General features: G+C 52.4%; 1 protein-coding gene across 2 annotated transcripts; it reads left to right on the forward strand.

Moving 5' to 3' along the window:
* Nucleotides 1-881: 881 nt before the first annotated feature.
* On the forward strand, nt 882-21,411 carry NYNRIN (NYN domain and retroviral integrase containing). 2 transcript variants are annotated; one of them, XM_037985643.2, is made up of 9 exons: nt 882-1,057; nt 1,206-1,414; nt 9,782-10,440; nt 10,565-12,121; nt 12,987-13,117; nt 13,265-13,361; nt 15,105-15,206; nt 15,424-15,525; nt 16,725-20,214. In XM_037985643.2, exons 2-9 carry the CDS (start codon nt 1,217-1,219, stop codon nt 19,573-19,575), a joined length of 5,697 nt encoding a protein of 1,898 aa, XP_037841571.1. In that variant the 5' UTR covers nt 882-1,057; nt 1,206-1,216; the 3' UTR covers nt 19,576-20,214. The 2 variants fall into 2 exon arrangements, with proteins under 2 accessions (XP_037841571.1, XP_007984533.1); XM_007986342.3 differs by having other exon boundaries at nt 929-1,057; nt 1,200-1,414; nt 16,725-21,411.
* Nucleotides 21,412-22,392: the final 981 nt, after the last annotated feature.

The raw sequence follows: 22,392 nt of genomic DNA on the forward strand, positions 1-22,392 counted from the left end.
GTGTCTATCAGACTGTGGCTCTTCGTTTTAATCTGGAAAATAAGGTCACTGAGGCCGAGACACACGCCCTGCCCTCCATAGGGCCAAGTTCTGCTCAGGCCCAGGGCTGTATAAGGTGTTCTTTGTGCTGGAGATGTGACCAGAGCCTGGGTGTTGAAGGTGGCCCCCTAGCCCAGGGCTAGTCCCAGAGCACTCATGCCAATTGGCTGGCTGGTCAGGTGTTGCAGGAGACCTCGGAGGTTACATTACTGCCTGGACCCTCTATCTCCTTCCCCTCACAGCATAACTCAAACGTGCTAAAAAGGGCTTTCATAAACAACTCAAGTCTGAAAACTCTGGCAGCTTTCCCGCCCCTCCAGCCCTGGGGGGCTTCAGAAGGGTCTGGGCTGCCCGCCAGCTCCAGGCTGTCCCTAGACTTCAGTGGGGGGTGGGGAGTCAGTACTGTTACCCTTTCCTTCCTGCTTGGTCTCCAGCCCAGAGTTTCCTTAGGCCCCGGCCTCCCTGGGCTCCCCACCCTACTCTACCTTAACCCTTTCCTTCCAGGGAAGGAGTGGCCGAGGTCCCCGTTCTCTTGGGACGCCTGGGAGAGGCGGTTGGGGGTTCGGGGGGGAAGGCGAGGGTAAAAGGGAGAGATCCCTGTTCCAAATCTCAAAAGAGTGTCCCGGAAACCAATCTTCCCCTCCTTCCTCTTCCCCCGTCCTTCCACTAGCAAGAGGGGAACGTGGAAGGAAACTAACTTTGACCCCTGGATTCTGGCTGTGGGCCCAAAACTTGGGTGGAAGGCAGAGGCCTCCGGGACCCTCCCCGCCCCCTCCTCCCCGCCCCGGCTCCCCCTCCCTCTTCTCCGCGCCCCTTTAAGCTATCCAGCAGACGCAGACAGAGTTGATCCAGGAGGGGCTGGCGGAGTGCTGGAGGGGGAAGGCTGGGGGCGGAGGGAAGGGCGGCAGGAGCCCGACCGGTCCCACCCCTCCTACAACCCCGGGCAGGAAGAGCTCGTCGCGGGAGCGGCGGTCGGAGGGGACCAAGCTCCAGAGGGCGGGCGCCCGAGCGGTGCCGGGTGGGTCCGGCAGCCTGGAGGAAGGAGGCCGTGCGGGGGGCGCGCCGCGGGAGGAGGGGGCGTGGCTTAGGCGCCTGGGGCTGGGGGCTGGGGCGCCTGCCGCGCCGAGACCCGGGTGACACTATCTTTTCCTTCGTTCCAGGAGCAGGCGGGGCAGCCATGCTCCTGTCTGGGGGCGATCCTCCGGCGCAGGAATGGTTCATGGTGCAGACAAAATCGAAGCCTCGGGTGCAGCGGCAGCGGCTGCAAGTGCAGCGCATCTTTAGGGTCAAGCTGAACGCCTTCCAGAGCCGCCCGGACACCCCCTACTTCTGGCTACAGCTCGAGGGGCCCCGAGAGAACATGGGTAAAGCCAAGGTAAACAGCTTCTCCCCACCCCCACCCATCTCTTCCAGCCAGATCACTCTCTTCCGTTCCCCTGGGGAAATGGTGGTCCTCAGAGGCACCACCCACCCTGCCCCCGCCTGGATTTGGCAGTGTGGCGGGCAGGTACTGGGCCTTCCTCCTGCCTCGCCAGATAAGCCTGCGCTCCTTCCATGCCCTCTCTTTCCCTCTGGTTCCTTCCTTTCCTGCCCCACCCCTTCCCTACGTGTCACCTCTGTCCCTCAAGTGCACTGAGAGCACCTCCTCGGTGTGTGTCCCCCCATGAGACTTCCCTGGCTAGGGCCCCAGCATCCGCAGCGCCACTTTTCCATCTGGGCAGCAACTCAAGGCGCTGTATTTCTGTGGCCTCTGCAACACACCTCTTTGTTCTCCACCAGGACTGAAAGGCCCAGGTCCTTCTGTCTCCTCTTAAGTCTCCTTAAATCCTGGGCGGCCCCTTGGAGCCTCTGAGTACTAGGACTGGAGGGGCCTTTAGAGATCCTTCTAGAGTGATACTGGCATTTTACAGATGAGGTACTGGTGGCCAGAGAGGGTAAGGGGCCTGGCTGAGTGCTCAGAGTCAGGTAGGTGAGGTGGTGGGGGTTGGACCAGAAGCCAGGACTCTGGGCTCCTTACCCCACACTCTTGATGCTACTCAGCCTCTTGCAGGGGTTCTGAGTGGGGTGCAGCCCTCTTCCCAGATTCCCACCCATCTCCAAGGGCTGGGAATCTGGGAGGAGGGCTGTGGGCTTTCAGATGAAAGGGCTTGCTATGTGGGGCTGGACCTTGGACAGGCCAGATCACAGCACACCTCTCTTGCAATCTCCCTGGCTTCTCTCACAAGCTTTTCCTCCCCTTGGGCCTGTTAGATTCCCCTGTCCCCCAAAGTTTACCTCTTCCCTTAGATTCCTTTATCTTACTTCTTTGTAGAAATGCGACAGTCTCCCTCTGCCCCAGACCACCACCACCTTCCCCTTCAACACACACACCTACTGCAGCTGGGTCTATACCTATATCTTAATTGGTCAAGGCCTTGGGTAGACAGGCCCAGAACTCGGGTAGACAGGCCCAGAACTCGGCCAGCCAGGCTGGTAGGCATGCAGGCTGGGAAGTTCCTCCCTCAACCCCCCTGTGCAGCTGCTGGGTCAGCAGTTTTTCCAATTTTGACAGAGGTGCTAGGAGAGGGAAGTTCCGGGTGGGTGTCTTCCCAGAGAACAGATGTGCAGGAGGCCTTGAGAGGAAGATGTTTCAGAAGCCTAGGTAGGGTACGCTAACAAGAGGAGTGTTTTGGGTTCTTTGGGTTCTTAATCTTTTTGTTACTTTGAAAGGCAGCAGCTCACCCTCTTAGGGGACTCGCACTTTCTTTTTCTTTTTCTTTCTTTCTTTCTTTCTTTTTTTTTTTTTGAGATGGAGTTTCACTCTATTGCTCAGGCTGGAGTGCAATGATGTGGTCTTAGCTCACTGCAACCTCTACCTCCACCTCTCGTGTTCAAGTGATTCTCCTGCCTCAGCCTCCCGAGTAGCTGGGATTACAGGCACCTGCCACCATCCCCAGCTAAGTTTTGTATTTTAGTAGAGATGAGGTTTCACCATGTTGGCCAGGCTGGTCTTGAACTGACCTTAGGTGATCCACCCGTCTTGGCCTCCCAAAGTGCTGGGATTACAGGCATGAACCACTGTTCCGGGCCTCATACTTTCAGAGGTGCTCCACAACCCCCTCCTTGCTCAAATCCTGGATTGGCTTCTCCAGGCCTACCTGCTCCGTCTCCCTCTCCTGCTTCAGGGTTCTTCAGGCCACAGATCTCACACCTCAGGCTCCCACTCTAGGCCCTGCTAATGGAATCAGTGGCTCCCTTGATTCCTAGCTCTGTTCCTCCACTTCCCTTTGTCTTCCCTTTGGGAAAGGCATTGTTGAAAAGTGGGAACCCAGCATGTGGGGATTCTGGGTAGCTCCCTGACATATTGTACACAATGAGCAGAAAGGAAACTTTGTTGGCAATTTGGAGGAGGACGAAGGGAAGGTGGAGGGGGATAAAGTTTTGTCTCAGGGGTTAGGGGATCTGGGTTTTATATGCTGTCACCAAGTTACAACCAAGATAGGAAGGGTATGGTGAGTAGAGTATGAGACTGGGGTTTGCTACCTGTTAACTGGGTGACCAGATCGAATAATTTATCCTCTCTTGAGCCATTTCCCTCATCTGTGGAACAGACTATAATAATACCTGGTTCATGAAGAGGTTGTGACAGTCTGCGGAAATCATGCATGTTACAATACTTTCATAAAATGTGGAGAGCTATAGAGTATAGATGTTAGCTACTATTGTTTTTAACTAGCTCCGTAACTTTGAGCAAGTCCTTTTCCCTCTCTGAGTCTCGATCTCCCTGTTTGTAAAGTGGAAGTCTTGGATTAAATGCTAAGGTCCAGCGATCTGACACATGAACATTTCCCAAGTGTAAGGATCTCCTGTGGTTCTCATAGGGAGGTAGTGTGGCTGGCCCCAGTCTCAGCTATAGGGACGCAGAATTATGCACTTTGTTAATGGCCTACTGAACACAGGCCAACAGGCAGAGAGGACTCTGGGAGACCACAGGTTGCAGGATGCTGGGAGGGCTGACGGTGAGGGTGGCTTGCTGGGGTCTAAGGGGAGGAGGGATCGAGAAGGATACAGGCTCATCTGGAGAAGGGCCTGAGTGTTTCTACGTGGTTGGTTTCTCAGGAAAATCTCTGTAAAACTTGAGTGCTTTAAATTGTTTTGTTTGGTGGGATTAAAAAACATTGAAGACATTACTGTGAAACACATTCCCAGGCAGCAAAACAAACACTGGGGAGGACTCTCTGAGGTGAAATCAGTGAGTCGGGAGGCGGGTTTTAGTAATGATCAGAAGAGGCCCAGAACAAGCCCTGCTCCGCCCTTCTGCCCTTTGGCAATGAGGTGAGGATGGGGTGGGCGGCAGAGAAGAGAGGTGACCACCGCGGGAGGTGATGGGGAGCCTAAAGGCAGTGGTACCTTCTGGAGACTGGGTTCTGGAGCTCTGGGACAGGGTGTGGCCTGCTGACATCTGGCTTGGCTGTCAGATGGAAGTTGAACTATCTTTGCTGCACACTAACTGTGAGAAGTACCCTGAGAGTTGGTTGTGGTCAGTGCCTGCAGTTGGCTCCTATGGACCCACTGTTAAAATTTTGGGAATTGTGCAAGCGAGTGGAGGAGTATTTACAGCCATGGTGGGAGTATTTATGCCACAAAAATTGGCAAATGTGACAAATCAAGGTTACCCCCCACCCCCAGCTGATTGTTAAACATTTACCAGGACACCTACTTGTGTTTGGGCACTGAATGCTTCTTTTTCTTTAAACTTAAATTTTCTTTTATCAAAGTAATACACATTTGGAAAGTCCAATTATTACCAAAAGGCTTAGAAGAGCACACAGTGGTTCCCTGCCCTGGCCCTCCCAATTCCTCCTTCAACAACCGTCCCCATTGACAGTATTTGCTCTGGCATTTACGCATCTCCACATTTCTAAAAGAATATGTAGACACTGTTGTCTTTTAATTAATCGATTTTTGGTGTTATCTTTTTTTGGTCCCATTATTGTATGTGAGGATTTAGCTCCCTTTCCCTGCCAGTCCCTCTTCTCAAGATAGTTCTGTTTCAATTATCTGCTAAATCTACATTTAGCATTGCCTCATTATGCCTGTGCACATAGCGTTCACATTGAAGCACTGAAGTGTACTATGATTTTGTTTTCCTTCTTACTTTTTGGTTTCACTGAGGTCATTGAGGTTAAGTACTCCTTGTTTTTCAATTTGCCTTTCTTTGTACCTATTGTTAATTCTTACCACTTCCAGTAGCCTCTCAGTACAGTTTTCTACAAGGTCAGTCTATCAGTTCAAGGTGTTCTTTTGGTTCTAAATTTTTTCTCGGCGCCATCTCTCCTGTCTGGTCAGTTGCTTTCCAGGCTGACACAGCTGTCATTCTTGGCATCCTTTGCCTTTTTTCTTTGCTAAATACTCATGTCCTGGACCTTGAAACTTTTTCTTTCTTGGGTTGATGGAACACATCCATCTATAGCCTCAAGTTAAAAAGATGGCGCAGCAGCAAAGTGTATGCAGATGCCTGCTTTCAACATGCCTGCTTTCAACATGCCTGTTTCTTGAGTCATACCCTCCAATCTGAACTAGTTGTCCTGTGTAATGACCATTGTCACCCTAAAACAGTGCCTGGCATGTAGTGAAGAATGATTTATCAAATGGATGAATAAATTCTGAGATTTCTCTTCACCGTCATCCTGGAGATGGTCTTTGCTTCTTTCCTATTTGGTTTGCTGGAAAACTGCTCTCCAGTGGCTTCCTGGGAAAGGTTTTACAGGAGGAAAAATGCTGAGGTTGCATGTCTACATTGCATAGCCAAAGGATACTTGATTGATAGCTTGGCTGATATCGAATTATAAAAGGAAAATTATTTTCCTTCAGAAATGTGAGGGTTGTGCTCCATTTGGAGGAGCCTGAAGCTATTCTGGTCCCTGGTCATTTGCGTCAGATGTTTTTTTCTCTCTGGAAGTTGTCAGTTTTCCCCGGTGTTCTGCAGTCTCCCAGTGAGGCCCCTTTGTGTGGGTCTGTTTTCCTCCATTGTCAGGCACTCTTGTTGTACTTAGGGGGCCTTCTATCTGGACGCTCATGTTCCTCAGATCTGGGAAATGTGGGGGAAATATTTAGTGGATGATTTCCTCTCCTATGCTATCTCTGTCCTCTCTTTCTGGAAGTCCTCTACTTTTCTTATGTTTTCTCCTCTTTTTCAACTTCTTGTTCTGCTTTCTGAAGATTTCCTTATTTTTATCTTTGAAGCCTTTTCTTGGGTCTTTCATTTCTGCCATCAAATTTTTAATGTCTGGAAGTCACTTATATTCTGTCTGTTAAAAAGCAGTATCCTATGCTTTTATAATAAAATTTGAAACTTATGTATTCTATTCTTGTTTAGTGTGTACCATATTCTGTTATCTCTCTGAGGAGAGAAATGACAGTGAGCTTTTTGAAGTTTTCTTCTCCCCACCTAGTTTCTCTTCTTTCAGGTTGCTTTTTTTTTTTCCCCCCCTGTATGGTTTGGTCTCTGTGTTTCACATTAGAAGTTTTTCTCATAAGCCTGATAATCCTTGCATGATAAAGAGTGAAGGACAAAAAGCTGATTGGGAGTGAAGGCTGTGGGCAAGACTTGTTGATTTTGAACTTGATTGTACAGAGATTTGCAGGTGCTGTCGGTTAGGGACCCCGTTTTGTGATCTTTAAGTCTTTGCTCTTGGGCTGGCCAGGTTTTCCAGAATGTATGCCTCTCTTCTCTGGCCTGGAGGGTCAAGGTCTGGCTGCCAAGCGAATCTCTGAGTGGGCAGAATGAGTTTCTCTGCATTTAGCTTGCATTATATACATCATTCTTTGGCCGTCCTCAGTCCCTCCATGTTTTTTGTGTGGTACTCACACTTTTGATTATGCTGATCAACCTCTACTCCTAAGACCTTGTTTTGTACTCCCTGGAGAACAGCCCTCCAGTGAGCGGGAAGGTACTTGTCACACCTATGTGTGTGTGTGTCTGTGTGAGAATGTCAGTGTGTGTGAATGTGTGTGAATGTGTGTGTGTGTGTGTGTTGGGAGTGGTTGGGCTCCCAGGTCTAACTGCTCCTCAAAGAACCTGGTTTTTCGTGTTCCCCTTCACTTCCAATTCCAGAGTTTCTTGTTGTTTTCTGAGTCTTTTGAGTATCCTGCAGTGTAAATTGGGGTGGTTCTGGAAAGTAGACAGTGAATGATAACTGACTTATGAGAAAGGAGAACCCTAAGTTAGGCGTTAAGTAATAAAGCACCTTGACAAGTATAGAATAGTATTAAAATAGGTCATATAAATGCTTTTATTTAACTTACAAGTTGACTAACAACCTGCCGGTATTGGACAATCTATTCTTACAAATACAGTGCACTTTTTCTGTGCCCTTTTCTATTCAGCCATATCATCTTTCTACCTAGTTGTTAGTTGTTCCTGCCTCTTCTTCTCTACTTTTTCTCCTCTTGGAGGAAGAAGGTCTGGGTTGGCTTTAGGCAGGAAAGCTGTTCAGGTATTTTCAGGCTGTAAATGCCTGTTGTTTCCTTATCTTCTCTCCCTCTACAGTGTAGACAGCATCATGGTGAAGACGCCCGACTGTGGAGCTAGGGTGCCTGAGTATCCCAGCCTACTAACTGTGTGATCTTGGACATATGGCCTTCCTTGCTCATCTAAAATGGGGATAATACTGTTTCCTTAAAGGGCAGAGAGAAGAATAAATAAGAAAATGTGTGCAAAGTGCTTGACACATAATAAGCTCTCACTAAATATTAGTTCAGATTTATTATTTTAAAAATTATCACAGTTCCTATATATTTCTTAATTTTAAAATATCAGGCCGGGCACAGTGGCTCACACTTGTAATTCCAGCACTTTAGGAGGCCGAGGAGGGTGGATCACATGAGGCCAGGAGTTCGAGACCAGCCTGACCAACATGGCGAAACCCCATCTCTACTAAAAATACAAAAATTAGCAGGGTGTGGTGGTGCACGTCTGTAGTCCCAGCTACTCGGGAGGCTGAGGCAGGAGAATTGCTTGAACCTGGGAGGCAGAGGCTGCAGTGAGCCGAGATCGTGCCACTACTCCAGCCTGGGTGACAGAGTGAGACTCTGTCTCAAAAAATAAAATAAAAAAATAAAATAAAATAAAATAAAAAAAATATATTGAACAATTGATGGCACCATAACTATTCTAAGCTCTCTGCAGAAAGAGAAAGAAGCCTCCCATAATCTTCTTCCCCAGCACATCTCTCCATGTTTCATGCTGTTTTCAGGTCATTGAAATGGGGGTGCATGGGGTGGGGAATATTTGTTAAGGTCTAAGACAGCCCACACCTGCTCAGATTTAACCTTGCTAGGCAGTGGGACCAGATGAGGTTGGGATAGGAGGGGTTGGCTTGGGATGTCCATCAGGTTTTGAGCTGGTTTTGGACTGACTGAAAAGGGATTAGACATGTATTTCAGGCTCTGAGGAAGACGTTGCAGGTCTGTGGCCTTGGCCAGGTGGAAGAGGGACACGTAGGCCTGAGCAGGGAAGGATGGCCCGGGGACTGAGGAGAGGCACCTGGGTGGTCTTCAGGATGGCTGTTGGAGATCCAAAATGGAGTATGGGACTGCCAGGGGAAAGCAGGAAGAGGGATGAGAGGGATGACTGTCAAAGAAAGGAGATGTGGAGGGGCATGGGGGCATATGAAGTCCACGTGGGGTGGCTGATCGGAGAGAGAGCTCATGGGACCACACTGATGGAACTCAGCCAGAGTGGAGGAACCCCAACCTCGCCCACCCCAGCCAGTGCTAAAGATGGCGAGTGTGTGCCCTGTGAGCTCTGTGAACTCTAGGACTTAGTCTGCCCAGAAAGCCAGAGGTCTTCCTTCTGGTTAGCTATTGTGTGTATGTGCAGGTGCAAGGGTTCCCCTGGACACTGGCCCAGTGGCTTATCTCCTCCTCTGTCCCCTCTGGGCAACACAGTTACTATGATTAGGGGTACAGGTTGTGCTAGAGGCATTCTGGAGGGGGATGAAGCTCGAGTCTCACATGATTACCCTGTAGTCACTGTGGTCAGCCAGAGGAGGTGGAAAAAACTCTGGTATCAGAGCCTCTAGCTATGTGCCCTTGGACAAGCTGCATAGCTCTTCTCAGCCTGCAAAATGGGAACAGGTTGTGCCAGGTGTCATCCTCAGTACTTTCTGCATATTAATTCACTGAAGCTTCACAGTGGCCCAATGAGGCAGGAACTATTACTGTTCCCATTTTACAGATGAGGAACCGCAGGCCTGGGGCAGGCGTGTTGTGTGATTAATAACTTGCCCCACATTGCATCAGTTCCTAGCTTATGGAGGGTGCTCAGAAGTGTGCAGCCACTTTCCCCCCAGCTGTCACACTATTCAGGAATGCCAAACTGGGACTAGACCTCAGGAGCATCCAGTTCCATCTTCCTTTTTCTCGGTGAAGAGACTGAGATGCTGAGAAGGTGATAAATGCCCCACAATTAAGCTAATCAGTTGAGGTTGAGTTGGAGCTGCAACCTGGGTTCTTTCCCTCCTCCCTCCCAGGCTTCCCTGTTCTGTTGGTGTTCCCTGGAAAGAAATGGGTGTGTGAGGGTGCAGGACCAGGGAAAGAGTGGCTGGCCATGGTGGAGTCATTTGGCTCGTGATGGATGGGGGGTGGTAGTGGTGGGGCCACATGGTTAGTGAGGGACTGGCCTTTTGGGTGGCGAGGGCAGATCCCAGGACAGGCCCCTAACGGGCTAACTTCATTGTGTTCTCCCCACTGTGCCCAGGAATACCTGAAGGGCCTGTGTAACCCGGAGCTGTGGAAGGAGGTTCGCTACCCACCGATCCTGCACTGTGCCTTCCTTGGGGCCCAAGGCCTCTTCTTGGACTGCCTCTGCTGGAGCACGCTGGCCTACCTGGTGCCTGGCCCCCCTGGCTCCCTGATGGTGGGCGGGCTGACTGAGTCTTTCGTCATGACACAGAACTGGCTGGAGGAGCTGGTGGGGCGACTGCGCTGGGGCCCTGCCCCTCTGCTGACCCCCCGGGGGATCTGGGAGGCTGAGGTGACCCGGGCCTTTGGGGCCCTGGTTTGGATCCGTGGTGACCAGCATGCAGGGGACCTACTGCAGCTGCCCCCAGCAGTCCAGGAGCTGCTGCTGAGCCTGGTGCGGGATGCTGCGGGCAAGGAAGACATCATCGAGTGGCTCAGCCGCTTCGGCATCTCTGACTCCCACTCTGATCCAGAGGTTCTAATCTGCCCTCCCCAGCAGCAGAAGGAAGCCCCAGCCATGGTGTCTGTGGGAGAGAGTCCTGGACCCTTTGTGGACATGGGGACCCTCCAGAACAGGGTCCCAGAAAATTCAAAGAGATTATCTAGCCTGGGAGCCACTGGGTCCCTGATCCCAGCCCAGAGTACACCGCAGGAGGCAGCAAACCAGCTGGTACGGTAAGTTCTGGAAAATGAGCCTGGCTTCTCTGATCCTACCCCTGCTCCCCTACCCCAAGGAAATAGTAGTAGTTTGGGATCAAACTGGCCTTCCACCTTTTCAATGAACTTGGGCTTCCTCCAGGGTCGGTTCCAACAGCCAAGGTGGTATGGACAGTGCTCAAGAGGAAGGGCCAGTGCAAGCCACCAGCAGCCAAGACTCCACGAACCACACACAAGCCTTGTTGAAGCAAAAGCAGGTCCAGAGGATAGAAGATAAACTCCTCTTCCAACCTCCAGTATCAGCCCTGGGTGTGTGCCCATCCTGGAAGGCCTGGACCCCGGGGCCAGCCTTTGGGCCATTGTGGCCGGGGGCTATTGCTGCAACCTTCTGGAGGATCAATGAGCTGCATTCTCTCCATCTGGCCTGGCTCCTGTCCCAGGCATGCTTCAATTTCCCCTTCTGGCAGAGGCCTCTGGGCCCCATTCAGTTGAAGCTGCCAGGGCAGAATCCTTTGCCCTTAAATCTGGAGTGGAAGCAGAAGGAGCTGGCTCCTCTGCCCAGTGCAGAGAGCCCAGCTGGTAGACCAGATGGGGGGCTGGGAGGAGAAGCAGCCCTGCAGAATTGCCCAAGGCCAGAGATTCCCCCAAAAGTTACGAGTTTATTGGTGGTCCCTGGGAGCTCAGATGTAAAAGACAAAGTCAGCTCGGATCTTCCACAGATAGGGCCACCCTTGACCTCTACACCCCAACTACAGGCTGGAGGTGAGTCGGGGGATCAAGGGAGTATGCAGTTGGATTTTAAGGGACTGGAAGAGGGACCCGCTCCAGTGCTGCCAACAGGGCAAGGGAAGCCCATGGCTCAAGGGGAACTGACAGATCAGTCAGTACCTGGAGCTCAAACAGTGCCTGAAACTCTCAAAGTGCCCATGGCTGCAGCAGTGCCCAAAGCTGAAAATCCCCCAAGAACTCAAGTGCCACCTGCAGCTCCCAAAGTGCCTACCTCCCAAATGATGCCGGCAGTGCACACAGAGCCTGCAGCTCCCAAAGTGCCTTCGGCTCCTACAAAGCCAGCAGCTCAATTGATGGCCACAGCTCAAAAAACAGTTGTGAATCAACCAGTGTTGGCAGCTCAAGTGGAACCCACAACTCCAAAAACTCCCCAGGCTCAGAAGATGCCTGTAGCGAAAACATCACCTGCAGGTCCCAAAACACCCAAAGCTCAAGCCGGGCCTGCAGCTACAGTTTCCAAAGCACCTGCAGCTTCCAAAGCACCTGCAGCTCCCAAAGTACCTGTGACCCCCAAAGTTTCCAGAGCTCCCAAAACGCCTGCAGCTCAGAAGGTGCCCATGGATGCAGGGCCAACCTTGGATGTAGCCAAACTTCTGAGTGAGGTCCAACCTACATCAAGGGCTAGTGCCTCCTTACCAAAGGGCCAGGGGCAGGCTGGAAGGCAGGGTCCCCAGCCCAGCGGCACCGTGGCCCTCAGCAGTAAGCACCAGTTTCAGATGGAGGGGCTCCTGGGGGCGTGGGAGGGGGCCCCAAGGCAGCCGCCTCGCCACCTGCAAGCGAACAACACAGTGACCAGCTTCCAGAGGTACCACGAGGCCCTGAATACACCCTTCGAGCTGAACCTGTCAGGGGAACCTGGAAACCAGGGGTTGCGGCGAGTGGTCATTGATGGCAGCAGCGTGGCCATGGTGTGAGTAGTCATGGGCGTGGGGTGGGTTGGGGATGCTGTGGAGCTGGGGCAGGACATCCCAGGGGGACAGAATGTCCCATGCTTCTGATGGGTGACATGGGGAAGAAATGGGAGGGAAGTGGTCCATGTTGAATGGCTCCTGCATGCCAGGCAGTGTGCATGGAATCCTCACTGCAGCCCTCAAGGGCAGGTTTCTGGTTTTCCTCTCTGATAGATGCTGAAACAGGCTCAGAGGTGGCAAATCCTGCCCAAGGTCCCTGAGCCAGCAAGGGGTCCAGCTGGCCTTTTGGCTCAGCTGTGTCCACTGCCAAGGTCTATGCCCTTCCCAGGCCAGCTTTTAAACTTTTAGCCCAAACTTCAAGGCCCAGCATAGATCTCTGGTGTGAAGCTTTTCCTGATCGTGCTGGCCCTTAGTGATTGCTCTTCCTGCACAGCACTTACTGCTGTAGAGGTGTTAGCATAAACACGTGCATGCCACTGAATTTGCCACATGATAGAGTAGTTATCTGTGCAGAGCACACTCCCAGCACACAGTCAGTGGCCAGGGAATTTTTGTTTGCTTTAAGCTCTCAACTGAGCTCTCTGAGTGGAGGGGCTGCCTTCTTCCTCTTGCCCTCAGTGTCCCTACACACATGCTTGCACACAAGTACATGCACACACACACATGCACACACACATGCGTGTACACAGAGTTTCTGGCAGTGCCCCGCACCCAGTAGGTGCTCACAGAATGTCTGAATATGGAGGGAAGGGGAGAGGGCATCATTAGTGTCCTTGGTGCTGGCATTGCCTGCTTGCTGCCCCAGGGCTGGCTCTGAGGGAGGAGTGGTGAGGCAGGGTGTTTCCTTGTCCCACAACCCCACAGGCACGGCCTCCAGCACTTCTTCTCCTGCCGAGGCATTGCCATGGCAGTGCAGTTTTTTTGGAACCGGGGACACCGAGAGGTCACTGTGTTTGTACCCACCTGGCAGCTGAAGAAGAACCGGAGGGTGAGAGGTGAGGTGTCCCCTGCCTGCCCAACCTCCGCAGTGTCACTAGGCTTCCTTCTCTCTGCCTTGCTGCCCCCACCCTCCGCCACTCCAGAGTGACCGTTTCCACTTAGCCCTCCCTTGACCATTTCTGTCTTCTGCCTTTTGCCCCCAGAAAGCCACTTTCTGACGAAGCTACACTCGCTCAAGATGCTTTCAATCACACCCTCCCAGCTGGAGAACGGCAAGAAGATCACCACCTACGATTATAGGTGTGCCGGTCCCCAGGCCTGCCCTCCTGGGCTCAGGGAGTTGGGCCTGGCTGGTGTGTCAGGTGGAGTCTGGCCTGTCTTCTCTGGGGAAGTGGAGGCAAATATGTTGGGGGTGCAGGTCGTGCAGAGGGTGGGGTGGAGCATGGGCTTCTGTTGGCAGAGGGATGGTCACAGTGAGGAAAGGGCTGGAGAGTTGGCTCTCCCCAAGCCCGGAGTTGTTCCTGACTTTGGGACTCTGGAGTCCGTCTGCCTTAGCTAACAGCCATTCTTTCTTCCCCCATGACCTGTGAACATCAGAGGTTCCCCGGGTTTTGGGTGCCCGTTTTGGTTGAGGCTTATGTCTCCAGACTGCTTTAGTCTTTTCCTCCCTCGGAGCCCTGGCCCTGGCGGAGGTCTATGCATGGCTGATGTGGATGGAGCCCTGGGCAGGGCTCTGAAAAAGGAGAGACCTGAATGCGTAAACCCCGAATGCTTGCCTGCTTGTCAATCCTAAGCGCCCACTCTTCGGCATGGCTTCAGGACCACTGTACTCAGGGAAAGCCTGTGACCCCACCTCTCTTAGGGCAGGGAAGGCCCTGGCATAGTCACTGGTCCTGGGTTGGAGTTGATGCTGGGCAGACAGAGATCTTGGTTTCGCATAGTCAACTCTCATGCCAGGCAGGGAGAAGTTCTGTTTCTCCACACTTTTCCCAAGACATGGCACCCAACCAGGCCTGGGAAGGGCTGGGCAGAGAGCCTGGCGCATCCCTCCTTGTAGAGCTAGTCCCCTCCCTAGTCTTTAAGTACCTCTAAGTTCAGGCATAGGTTTGAGGGAAGATGCCTTTTCTGCAGACAGTCCCTCTGCTGGGCACTTGTGGAATAGCATGCTCTGGGGAGCAGGAATGGAAAGTTTCAGGGAATACTGAGAAGTAGGTAGCCTTTGCTTTCTTTACTGGTCACAGCCCTCTTTAGAGGAGAGGTGATCCTTGGAAAAGTGGATTTGTTTATTCAGGTATGTGTGCTTATATGTGTTAGCGTATATATGTATCTATGTCTTGGCATGTGTATGAATATTGTGCATTGGTGAGACATTATAATGGAATATGTGTGTGTTTGCTATGTGGCGGGCACTTACCTAGACACTTAAAAGCATTATCTCATTCAGTTTAATCCTCACAGCAACATGGGGTAGGTATTTTGTCTTTTTTTTTTTTTTTTTTTTTGAGACGGAGTCTCGCTCTGTCGCCCAGGCTGGAGTGCAATGGCACGATCTCCTCTCACTGCAAGCTCCGTCTCCCGGGTTCACACCATTCTCCTGCCTCAGCCTCCCGATAGCTGGGACTACAGGTGCCCGCCACCACGCCCAGCTAATTTTTTGTATTTTTAGTAGAGACGGGGGTCTCTGTTTTACAGATGCAAAAACGGAAGAAGTAAAAATACATGTGTGAATGTGGATGAATGTGAGTTGCTGTGTCTGTGCATGTGTATGTATGTGCCCATGTGTATAACAGGGGTGTGTGTTTGTATATACAGCTGGGAGTGTGTGCATCCAAGGTCACCCTTGGATGACGTCGATCCCTATCAGTGATCTCACATGGCTGCATAGAGGAGGGGATGGGCTGGGGGTCCTGGATTTCTGAGTAGGAAGGGCAGTGCCTTTGTCTGACACACCTCAATGTGAAGCTGCAAGTTCATTTTCCCAGATGACCCAGGAAGTAAAGGGGCTAGTTACTGGATCATTAGTGACTCCCCCTCTCCCTGCAGGTTCATGGTAAAGCTGGCAGAGGAGACAGATGGCATCATTGTTACCAATGAGCAGATTCACATCCTGATGAATAATTCCAAGAAACTGATGGTCAAAGATCGGTAAGATGGCTCCCAGAGATTTGAGCCATTCCTTCCCCTTGGATGTCAGGCAGCCCCTGGCATGGGAGAGGTTAGAGCAGGAAGAGAGGCCTTGGAGTAGTGCCCAGCAGCACCTGCCAGGATGTGGGTCTCAGCCCCGTGGAGAAGCCAGGCGACAACAGGGTGTGGGTGGGTCAAGGGCTCACAGTGACTGTGCCTCTTCTCCTCCTGGGCCCAGCTTGCTGCCTTTCACCTTTGCGGGGAATCTCTTCATGGTGCCTGATGACCCCCTGGGCCGTGATGGCCCCACCTTGGATGAATTTCTGAAGAAGCCAAACAGGTAATGGGTCAGGCCTCCCCAGCCTCCCAGGCCCTCCTGGGGCTGATCAGAAACTTCCCCTTAGTGTTGGCCAACATCTAGTGTGTAATAACGATCGGAGTGATCGGACTTTTTCATGTCTTTATACTTGTGCCATGTTTATGTGTTTATAAACCACTTACAGTAGGTTTTAATACAGACATGAAAGCACATATGTAGAATGTAGTTTTAACATTCTATATACATCCTTTAATAGTATATGTATCTTTCCAAACTGGCATTTGTACTCAATGATTTATTAGTTTTTTCAGATGTATCCTATGCTAATTCATGTAGCTCTGTTTAATGGTCATATAGTATTCCATTACATGAGTACCCAATAGATTTTTTCTGTTTTCTTGTTGAGGGCCATTTGGCCATTTCCATTATATGCTGTTGGGTCCAAGGCTGCGGTGAACAGCCTTGCTCTTATTCTTTGTATCCAAGGGAAGCTGTGTCTAGAATATTCACCAAGTAGGATTTTTTCTATGTTTATTATCTCATTCAATCCTCACAACTTGAGTTATACGTAAATGACCACTGTCCTCATTTTATAGATGAGGAATCTGTGACTCAAGTGACTTTTCCAAGGTCACGTTGCTGATGCCAGCAGAACTGGTTTGCAGTAACTTGGATCTTCGGCTGCCCACCTGCCAGTTCCCTAGGCCCGGCAGGGGACCTTGGTCAGAATCTTCTGGGCAGAGCACTGCTTCCTGGGGCCAGATCCCCCAGTCTCACCTTGCCAGTTTGGAAAAAGTGATGTGGATGAAGTTTGTCTGCTGTGTCCTCACAAGTCCCTTGTCAGGCTCTCCTTTGCTTTGGTGACCCCTCCGCTCCCCCGCCTTTTCCAGGATTGCTCATCCTGGGTTAGGCTGGAAGCCATCAGTCATCTCTTATCAAACCGTTGGCTTACAGCTAGTTTAAATGTTACTTGGTCAGTGACGTTTTGATTGGATGAACCTTTAAGGCACAGATGAACTTCTAGTATTGGAGGTCTGGCCCATGCAGGAGGTAGAGGAAGTGTTTATAGGCAGGGGCCCAATTGTGCCTATGCCATGCAAGTTGTTGGCACTTGGCCCAGCCTCAGGACACTTTGGAATGGGGTTTCCACAGAGGTGCTTTCCCTTTGGAGGATTGCTCAGAATGGGGCTGCCCTCCCTCTTCCATCTGTTTTGGTGTAGGTTGGACACTGACATTGGCAACTTCCTGAAGGTGTGGAAGACCCTTCCTCCCAGCTCAGCCAGTGTCACTGAGCTGAGTGATGACGCTGACTCTGGGCCCCTGGAGAGTCCGCCGAATATGGAAGAAGTCAGGGAAGAGAAGGAGGAGAGGCAGGATGAGGAGCAGAGACAGGGGCAGGGCACGCAGAAGGCGGCTGAGGAGGACGACCTTGACTCTTCGCTGGCATCAGTGTTCAGGGTGGAGTGCCCGTCCCTTTCAGAGGAGATCCTGCGGTGCCTCAGCCTTCATGATCCCCCCGATGGGGCCCTGGACATTGACCTCCTGCCAGGGGCAGCTTCTCCCTACCTGGACATCCCCTGGGATGGACAGGCTCCCTGCCAGCAGGTTCTTGCCCACCTGGCCCAGCTCACCATCCCCAGCAACTTCACCGCACTCTCCTTCTTCGTGGGCTTCATGGACTCCCACAGGGATGCCATCCCTGACTATGAAGCCCTTGTGGGCCCCCTGCACAGCCTCCTCAAGCAGAAGCCTGACTGGCAGTGGGATCAGGAGCATGAGGAGGCCTTCCTGGCCCTGAAGCGAGCCCTGGTGTCTGCCCTCTGCCTGACGGCCCCCAACTCCCAGCTGCCCTTCCACCTGGAGGTGACCGTTAGCCATGTGGCCCTGACGGCCATCCTCCATCAGGAGCACTCAGGGAGGAAGCACCCCATAGCCTATACCTCAAAACCCCTCCTCCCTGACGAGGAGAGCCAGGGCCCCCAGTCAGGGGGAGACAGCCCCTATGCCGTGGCCTGGGCCCTCAAGCATTTTTCCCGCTGCATCGGAGACACCCCCGTGGTCTTGGACCTTTCCTATGCTTCCCGGACCACGGTGGACCCTGAGGTGCGGGAGGGCCGCAGGGTTTCCAAAGCTTGGTTGATCCGATGGTCCCTCTTGGTTCAGGACAAAGGCAAGAGGGCCCTGGAATTGGCCCTCCTCCAGGGCCTGCTGGGGGAGAACCGCCTGCTGACCCCTGCGGCCTCCATGCCTCGCTTCTTCCAGGTTCTGCCGCCTTTCTCTGACCTGTCCACGTTTGTCTGCATCCACATGTCGGGCTACTGCTTCTACCGTGAGGATGAGTGGTGTGCTGGCTTTGGTCTCTATGTTCTATCGCCCACCAGTCCCCCTGTTTCCCTTTCCTTCTCCTGCTCCCCTTACACACCAACCTATGCCCACCTGGCAGCCGTGGCCTGTGGCCTGGAGCGCTTTGGCCAGTCCCCACTCCCAGTGGTTTTCCTCACTCACTGCAACTGGATCTTCAGCCTTCTGTGGGAGCTGCTGCCCCTCTGGAGGGCTCGGGGCTTCCTGTCCTCCGATGGGGCTCCACTCCCTCACCCAAGCCTGCTCTCCTACATTATATCCCTCACCTCTGGCCTCTCATCCCTTCCGTTTATCTACCGAACCTCCTACCGGGGCTCTCTGTTTGCTGTGACAGTGGACACCCTGGCCAAGCAGGGTGCCCAGGGGGGTGGGCAGTGGTGGAATTTGCCAAACGATGTGCCAGCCCCTACAGTGACTCCCCATGCCATGGGCAAGAGGCCCAATTTGCTGGCATTACAGCTGAGCGACAGCACCCTAGCCGATATCATTGCCAGGCTGCAGGCTGGGCAGAAACTGTCCGGCTCTTCACCGTTTAGTTCTGCCTTTAACTCACTCAGCCTCGACAAGGAGAGTGGCCTGCTTATGTTCAAGGGAGATAAGAAGCCCAGGGTCTGGGTAGTCCCGACGCAACTCCGGAGGGATCTGATTTTCTCTGTGCATGACATTCCCTTGGGGGCCCACCAGAGGCCCGAAGAGACCTACAAGAAGTTGCGTTTGCTGGGGTGGTGGCCCGGGATGCAGGAGCATGTGAGAGATTACTGCAGGAGCTGCTTGTTCTGCATCCCTCGAAATCTCATAGGCAGTGAGTTGAAGGTTATTGAGTCTCCATGGCCACTCAGGTCGACCGCCCCCTGGTCGAACCTGCAGATCGAGGTGGTGGGCCCGGTCACCATCAGTGAGGAGGGCCATAAGCATGTGCTTATTGTGGCGGACCCGAACACCAGGTGGGTGGAGGCATTCCCCCTGAAGCCCTACACACACACGGCTGTGGCCCAGGTGCTGCTTCAGCATGTGTTTGCAAGGTGGGGTGTTCCTGTGAGGCTGGAGGCAGCCCAGGGGCCCCAATTTGCCCGGCATGTCCTTGTGAGCTGTGGGCTGGCCCTGGGAGCCCAAGTAGCCTCCCTGAGTAGGGACCTCCAGTTCCCCTGCCTGACGAGCTCAGGGGCCTACTGGGAATTCAAGAGGGCCCTCAAGGAGTTCATCTTCCTGCATGGGAAGAAGTGGGCGGCCTCCCTGCCCTTGCTGCACCTGGCCTTTAGGGCCTCCTCCACTGACGCCACACCATTCAAGGTCCTGACTGGGGGTGAGTCAAGGCTCACAGAGCCCCTGTGGTGGGAGATGAGCTCTGCAAACATTGAAGGGCTCAAGATGGACGTCTTCCTGCTACAGCTGATAGGGGAGCTGCTGGAGCTCCATTGGAGGGTGGCTGACAAGGCAAGTGAAAAGGCTGAGAACAGGCGTTTCAAGCGGGAGAGCCAGGAGAAGGAGTGGAATGTGGGTGACCAGGTGCTTTTGCTGTCCCTCCCCAGGAATGGCAGCAGTGCCAAATGGGTGGGTCCCTTCTATATTGGGGACCGTCTGAGCCTGTCACTCTATAGGATATGGGGCTTCCCAACCCCAGAGAAGCTGGGGTGCATCTATCCCAGCAGTCTGATGAAGGCCTTTGCCAAGAGTGGCACCCCCCTGTCCTTCAAGGTTTTGGAGCAGTGAGCGGGAACAGTGGGGGTGCCCCCTGTCCCAGGGCCCTGGGTTTCTGCTGCTAGGCCTCCCTCTGTCCCAGCAGTTCTCTCAGTCCACTGGGAGCCCTCAGTTGTGCCTTTTGTAGAGAAGTTGCTTCATAAAGCTTTGCTGAATTGCCTTGAACTAGGGACCAGCATCCCCATGGAAACATCCCTAGTTTGGGGTACTTGGAGAATTTGCCAAAGGCTGCCAGATATGAGTCCCTGGCAGTTTTACACTGGGAAGTAGAGTGCTCCTCTAGGATATACCAGGCTCCGTGTCTTTTCCCCAAGTATCCTCTTTCCCCTTCACGTGTCGGTGTGTGGTGGTGTGCACACACACTCACCCCAGAATCTTACTATCTTGGCTATGAAACTATGGCTGTGGGCCTCAGAATTGGAACCACAGTTCTTTCCCATACAGAAACCCCAGATGAGGGCTCCTCCCTCCAACCTGTTCTTTTGGGGACCCTTTGCCCTTAAAGCTGTCACAGCTGACATAAACCTGGGCAGGCTGTGGGGAGGCCACTGCCTCCTAGCCTCACAGCTTTCTTAAGCCAGGTGTGGCCTGCTCAGCTGTGAGGGCAGGGCTGGCCATCCTCCCAGGCCTCGAGGACAGTGTCATGGAGTGGGAGAATGGCCAGCCACAAGCCACCGGCTTGTCAGCACGGGAAGGGCAAGAGGGAAATGGGTTGGCCTACCTCATTTGACTCCAGCCAATGGAGACAATTCCTGACCCCTGCTTTGATGGTGTTGACCCCACAGGAATCAAGGATATTGATGCCAAGTGTGGCAACTCTACCTGAAGAGCTGCTTCTGTTAGACCCAGGGGCCCTGGCCTCTGTTTTAAACGAGGAGGGCATCTGCAACGAGAGTGGCACACGGCGAAGTGCTGGCGTGGCTCTACCTCCCAACCTCTCCCAACCCCATCCCAAAGCCCACAGCTCTCTGCTCCTTCCACCTCCACTGTACCCTGCATCCCAGACCCTACAGACTGTGTGATTGCTTCATCTGTATCACCCCGCAGTCATGTGGACCTGCCTTCTGTGTAGAGCAAAACCCAGGCTCCCTCACAGCCATTCTTTGCAGAGAGCACCCTTGCAGTGAGAGTGAGTTCCTCGCAGGTGTGTGCGCGTACACTCACCCTCTGAATTGCTGCCACTGCCAAGGAAGTGGGCTCCAGGTGAAAGCCAGTGCCACGTCACTCTGGCTGGCCTTCTGAGTAGTTTCATTTCTCTGGAAGCTGAGCCAGTCTCCTGGTCTAGCCCAGGTTGCCAGAAAGCTTGGCGTTGCAGAGTGCTAGAGCCAGTACGGAACTTGCCGACTTGATTGTTTTACAGCAGAGGAAAGAGGATCACAGAGGGAAAGTGATTCACCCAAAGTCACACAGCGAGTTCATGGCTGAGCTGAGACCAGGATTAAGCTTCCTGACTCCCAGTTCACCATGAAAAGGGTTCTGGCAATAGGTTCAAGCTGGAGAATCCTTCAAAATCCTACACCCACATTCCCTGCAACTCCTCATCTCCCTGATCTTCCAGACAAACTACCTGGATGTTGCCCTTAAACCATTTCTAGCTGTTAACCCTGTCCAGAAAAATGATTGAGTGATAGCTGAGAAGTGGAAAGTGTGGGATTTTTGGCAGGTGCTCTCTTTCCTCCGCTCCCTGTGCCATTCTTTCTCTTCCTCCTCTCTGTGATGGTATGTCCAGCCTCACTCTCCCTCCCTGGTGCTGTATGCTGTATCCCCCTGTTAGCTACATTTGTGATCACATACCCTTTTAAGTGAATTTTTTTTCATTTGATTTGTCAATAAACGAATCAAACTGGAGCTGATGTCCAGTTTTTTGTTTAGCTTCAGTCTCAATTGTGGAAATGAGGAGTGTGGGGCAGTCATGGGGTATGACTGCTATATGTTTCCCAGATAGACTTGCAGATTTGAAGACCTGGATAGTACCTTTTCCAGATCATCTGCCCTAAGCTCCTACTGTACAGATGAGGAGACCAGGGCCCAGAGTGTGATATGCTTAAGGCCCCATAGCTGGTTCATGGCAGGGATAGAAGGAGAGTCCCACCTTTGGCCTTCCAAGCTGGTACCCTTGGCAGTTAATGTCTTGGAAGTGGGCAGGGTGGGAATGAAAACAAATGATGAGGCAGGGCACGGTAGCTCATGCCTGTTATCCCAGCACTTTGGGAGGCCAAGGCGGGTGAATCACTTGAGGCCAGGAGTTCAAGACCAGCCTGGCCAACGTGGTGAAATCCGTCTCTACTAAAAATACAAAAATCAGCTGGGTGTGGTGTCAGGCGTCTGTAATCCCAGCTACTCGGGAGGCTGAGGCAGGAGAATTGCTTGAACCCAGGAGGCAAGGTTGCAGTGAGCTGAGATCACACCACTGCACTCCAGTGAGACTCCGTCTCAAAAAGAAAAGAAAAGAAGAAAAGAAAATTTATAAATGAATGATGAGAGAATGGTGTTAGTGCTGAACCAGCTTCATTGTACTGGAAAAATTATAGACCTAGGTTTGTGTCTATATTTGCTACCTATGGCAGGCTGTTTCCTGGGGCCTCAGTTTCCCCATCTGTAAAACACAAGGTTAACAATTCCTAATTTATGAGATGGTTCAAGGATTACATGAAATAATCTGTTTGAAGAGGCCAGTATGGCTGGGATGGAATAGCATTCATCACATGTAGCTAACATTACTCTTCTTGCTGCCCTGGGAACTCTTGCTGTTCTCTCCCCTTAGGGTCAGAGACCTTCTTAACCCAGGCCAAGCTTCGTGACTTTAGGCCTTTGCTTTTTGCTGCCTTT

Source organism: Chlorocebus sabaeus, chromosome 24 (genome assembly GCF_047675955.1).
Source record: "Chlorocebus sabaeus isolate Y175 chromosome 24, mChlSab1.0.hap1, whole genome shotgun sequence".
Taxonomy (NCBI): domain Eukaryota; kingdom Metazoa; phylum Chordata; class Mammalia; order Primates; family Cercopithecidae; genus Chlorocebus; species Chlorocebus sabaeus.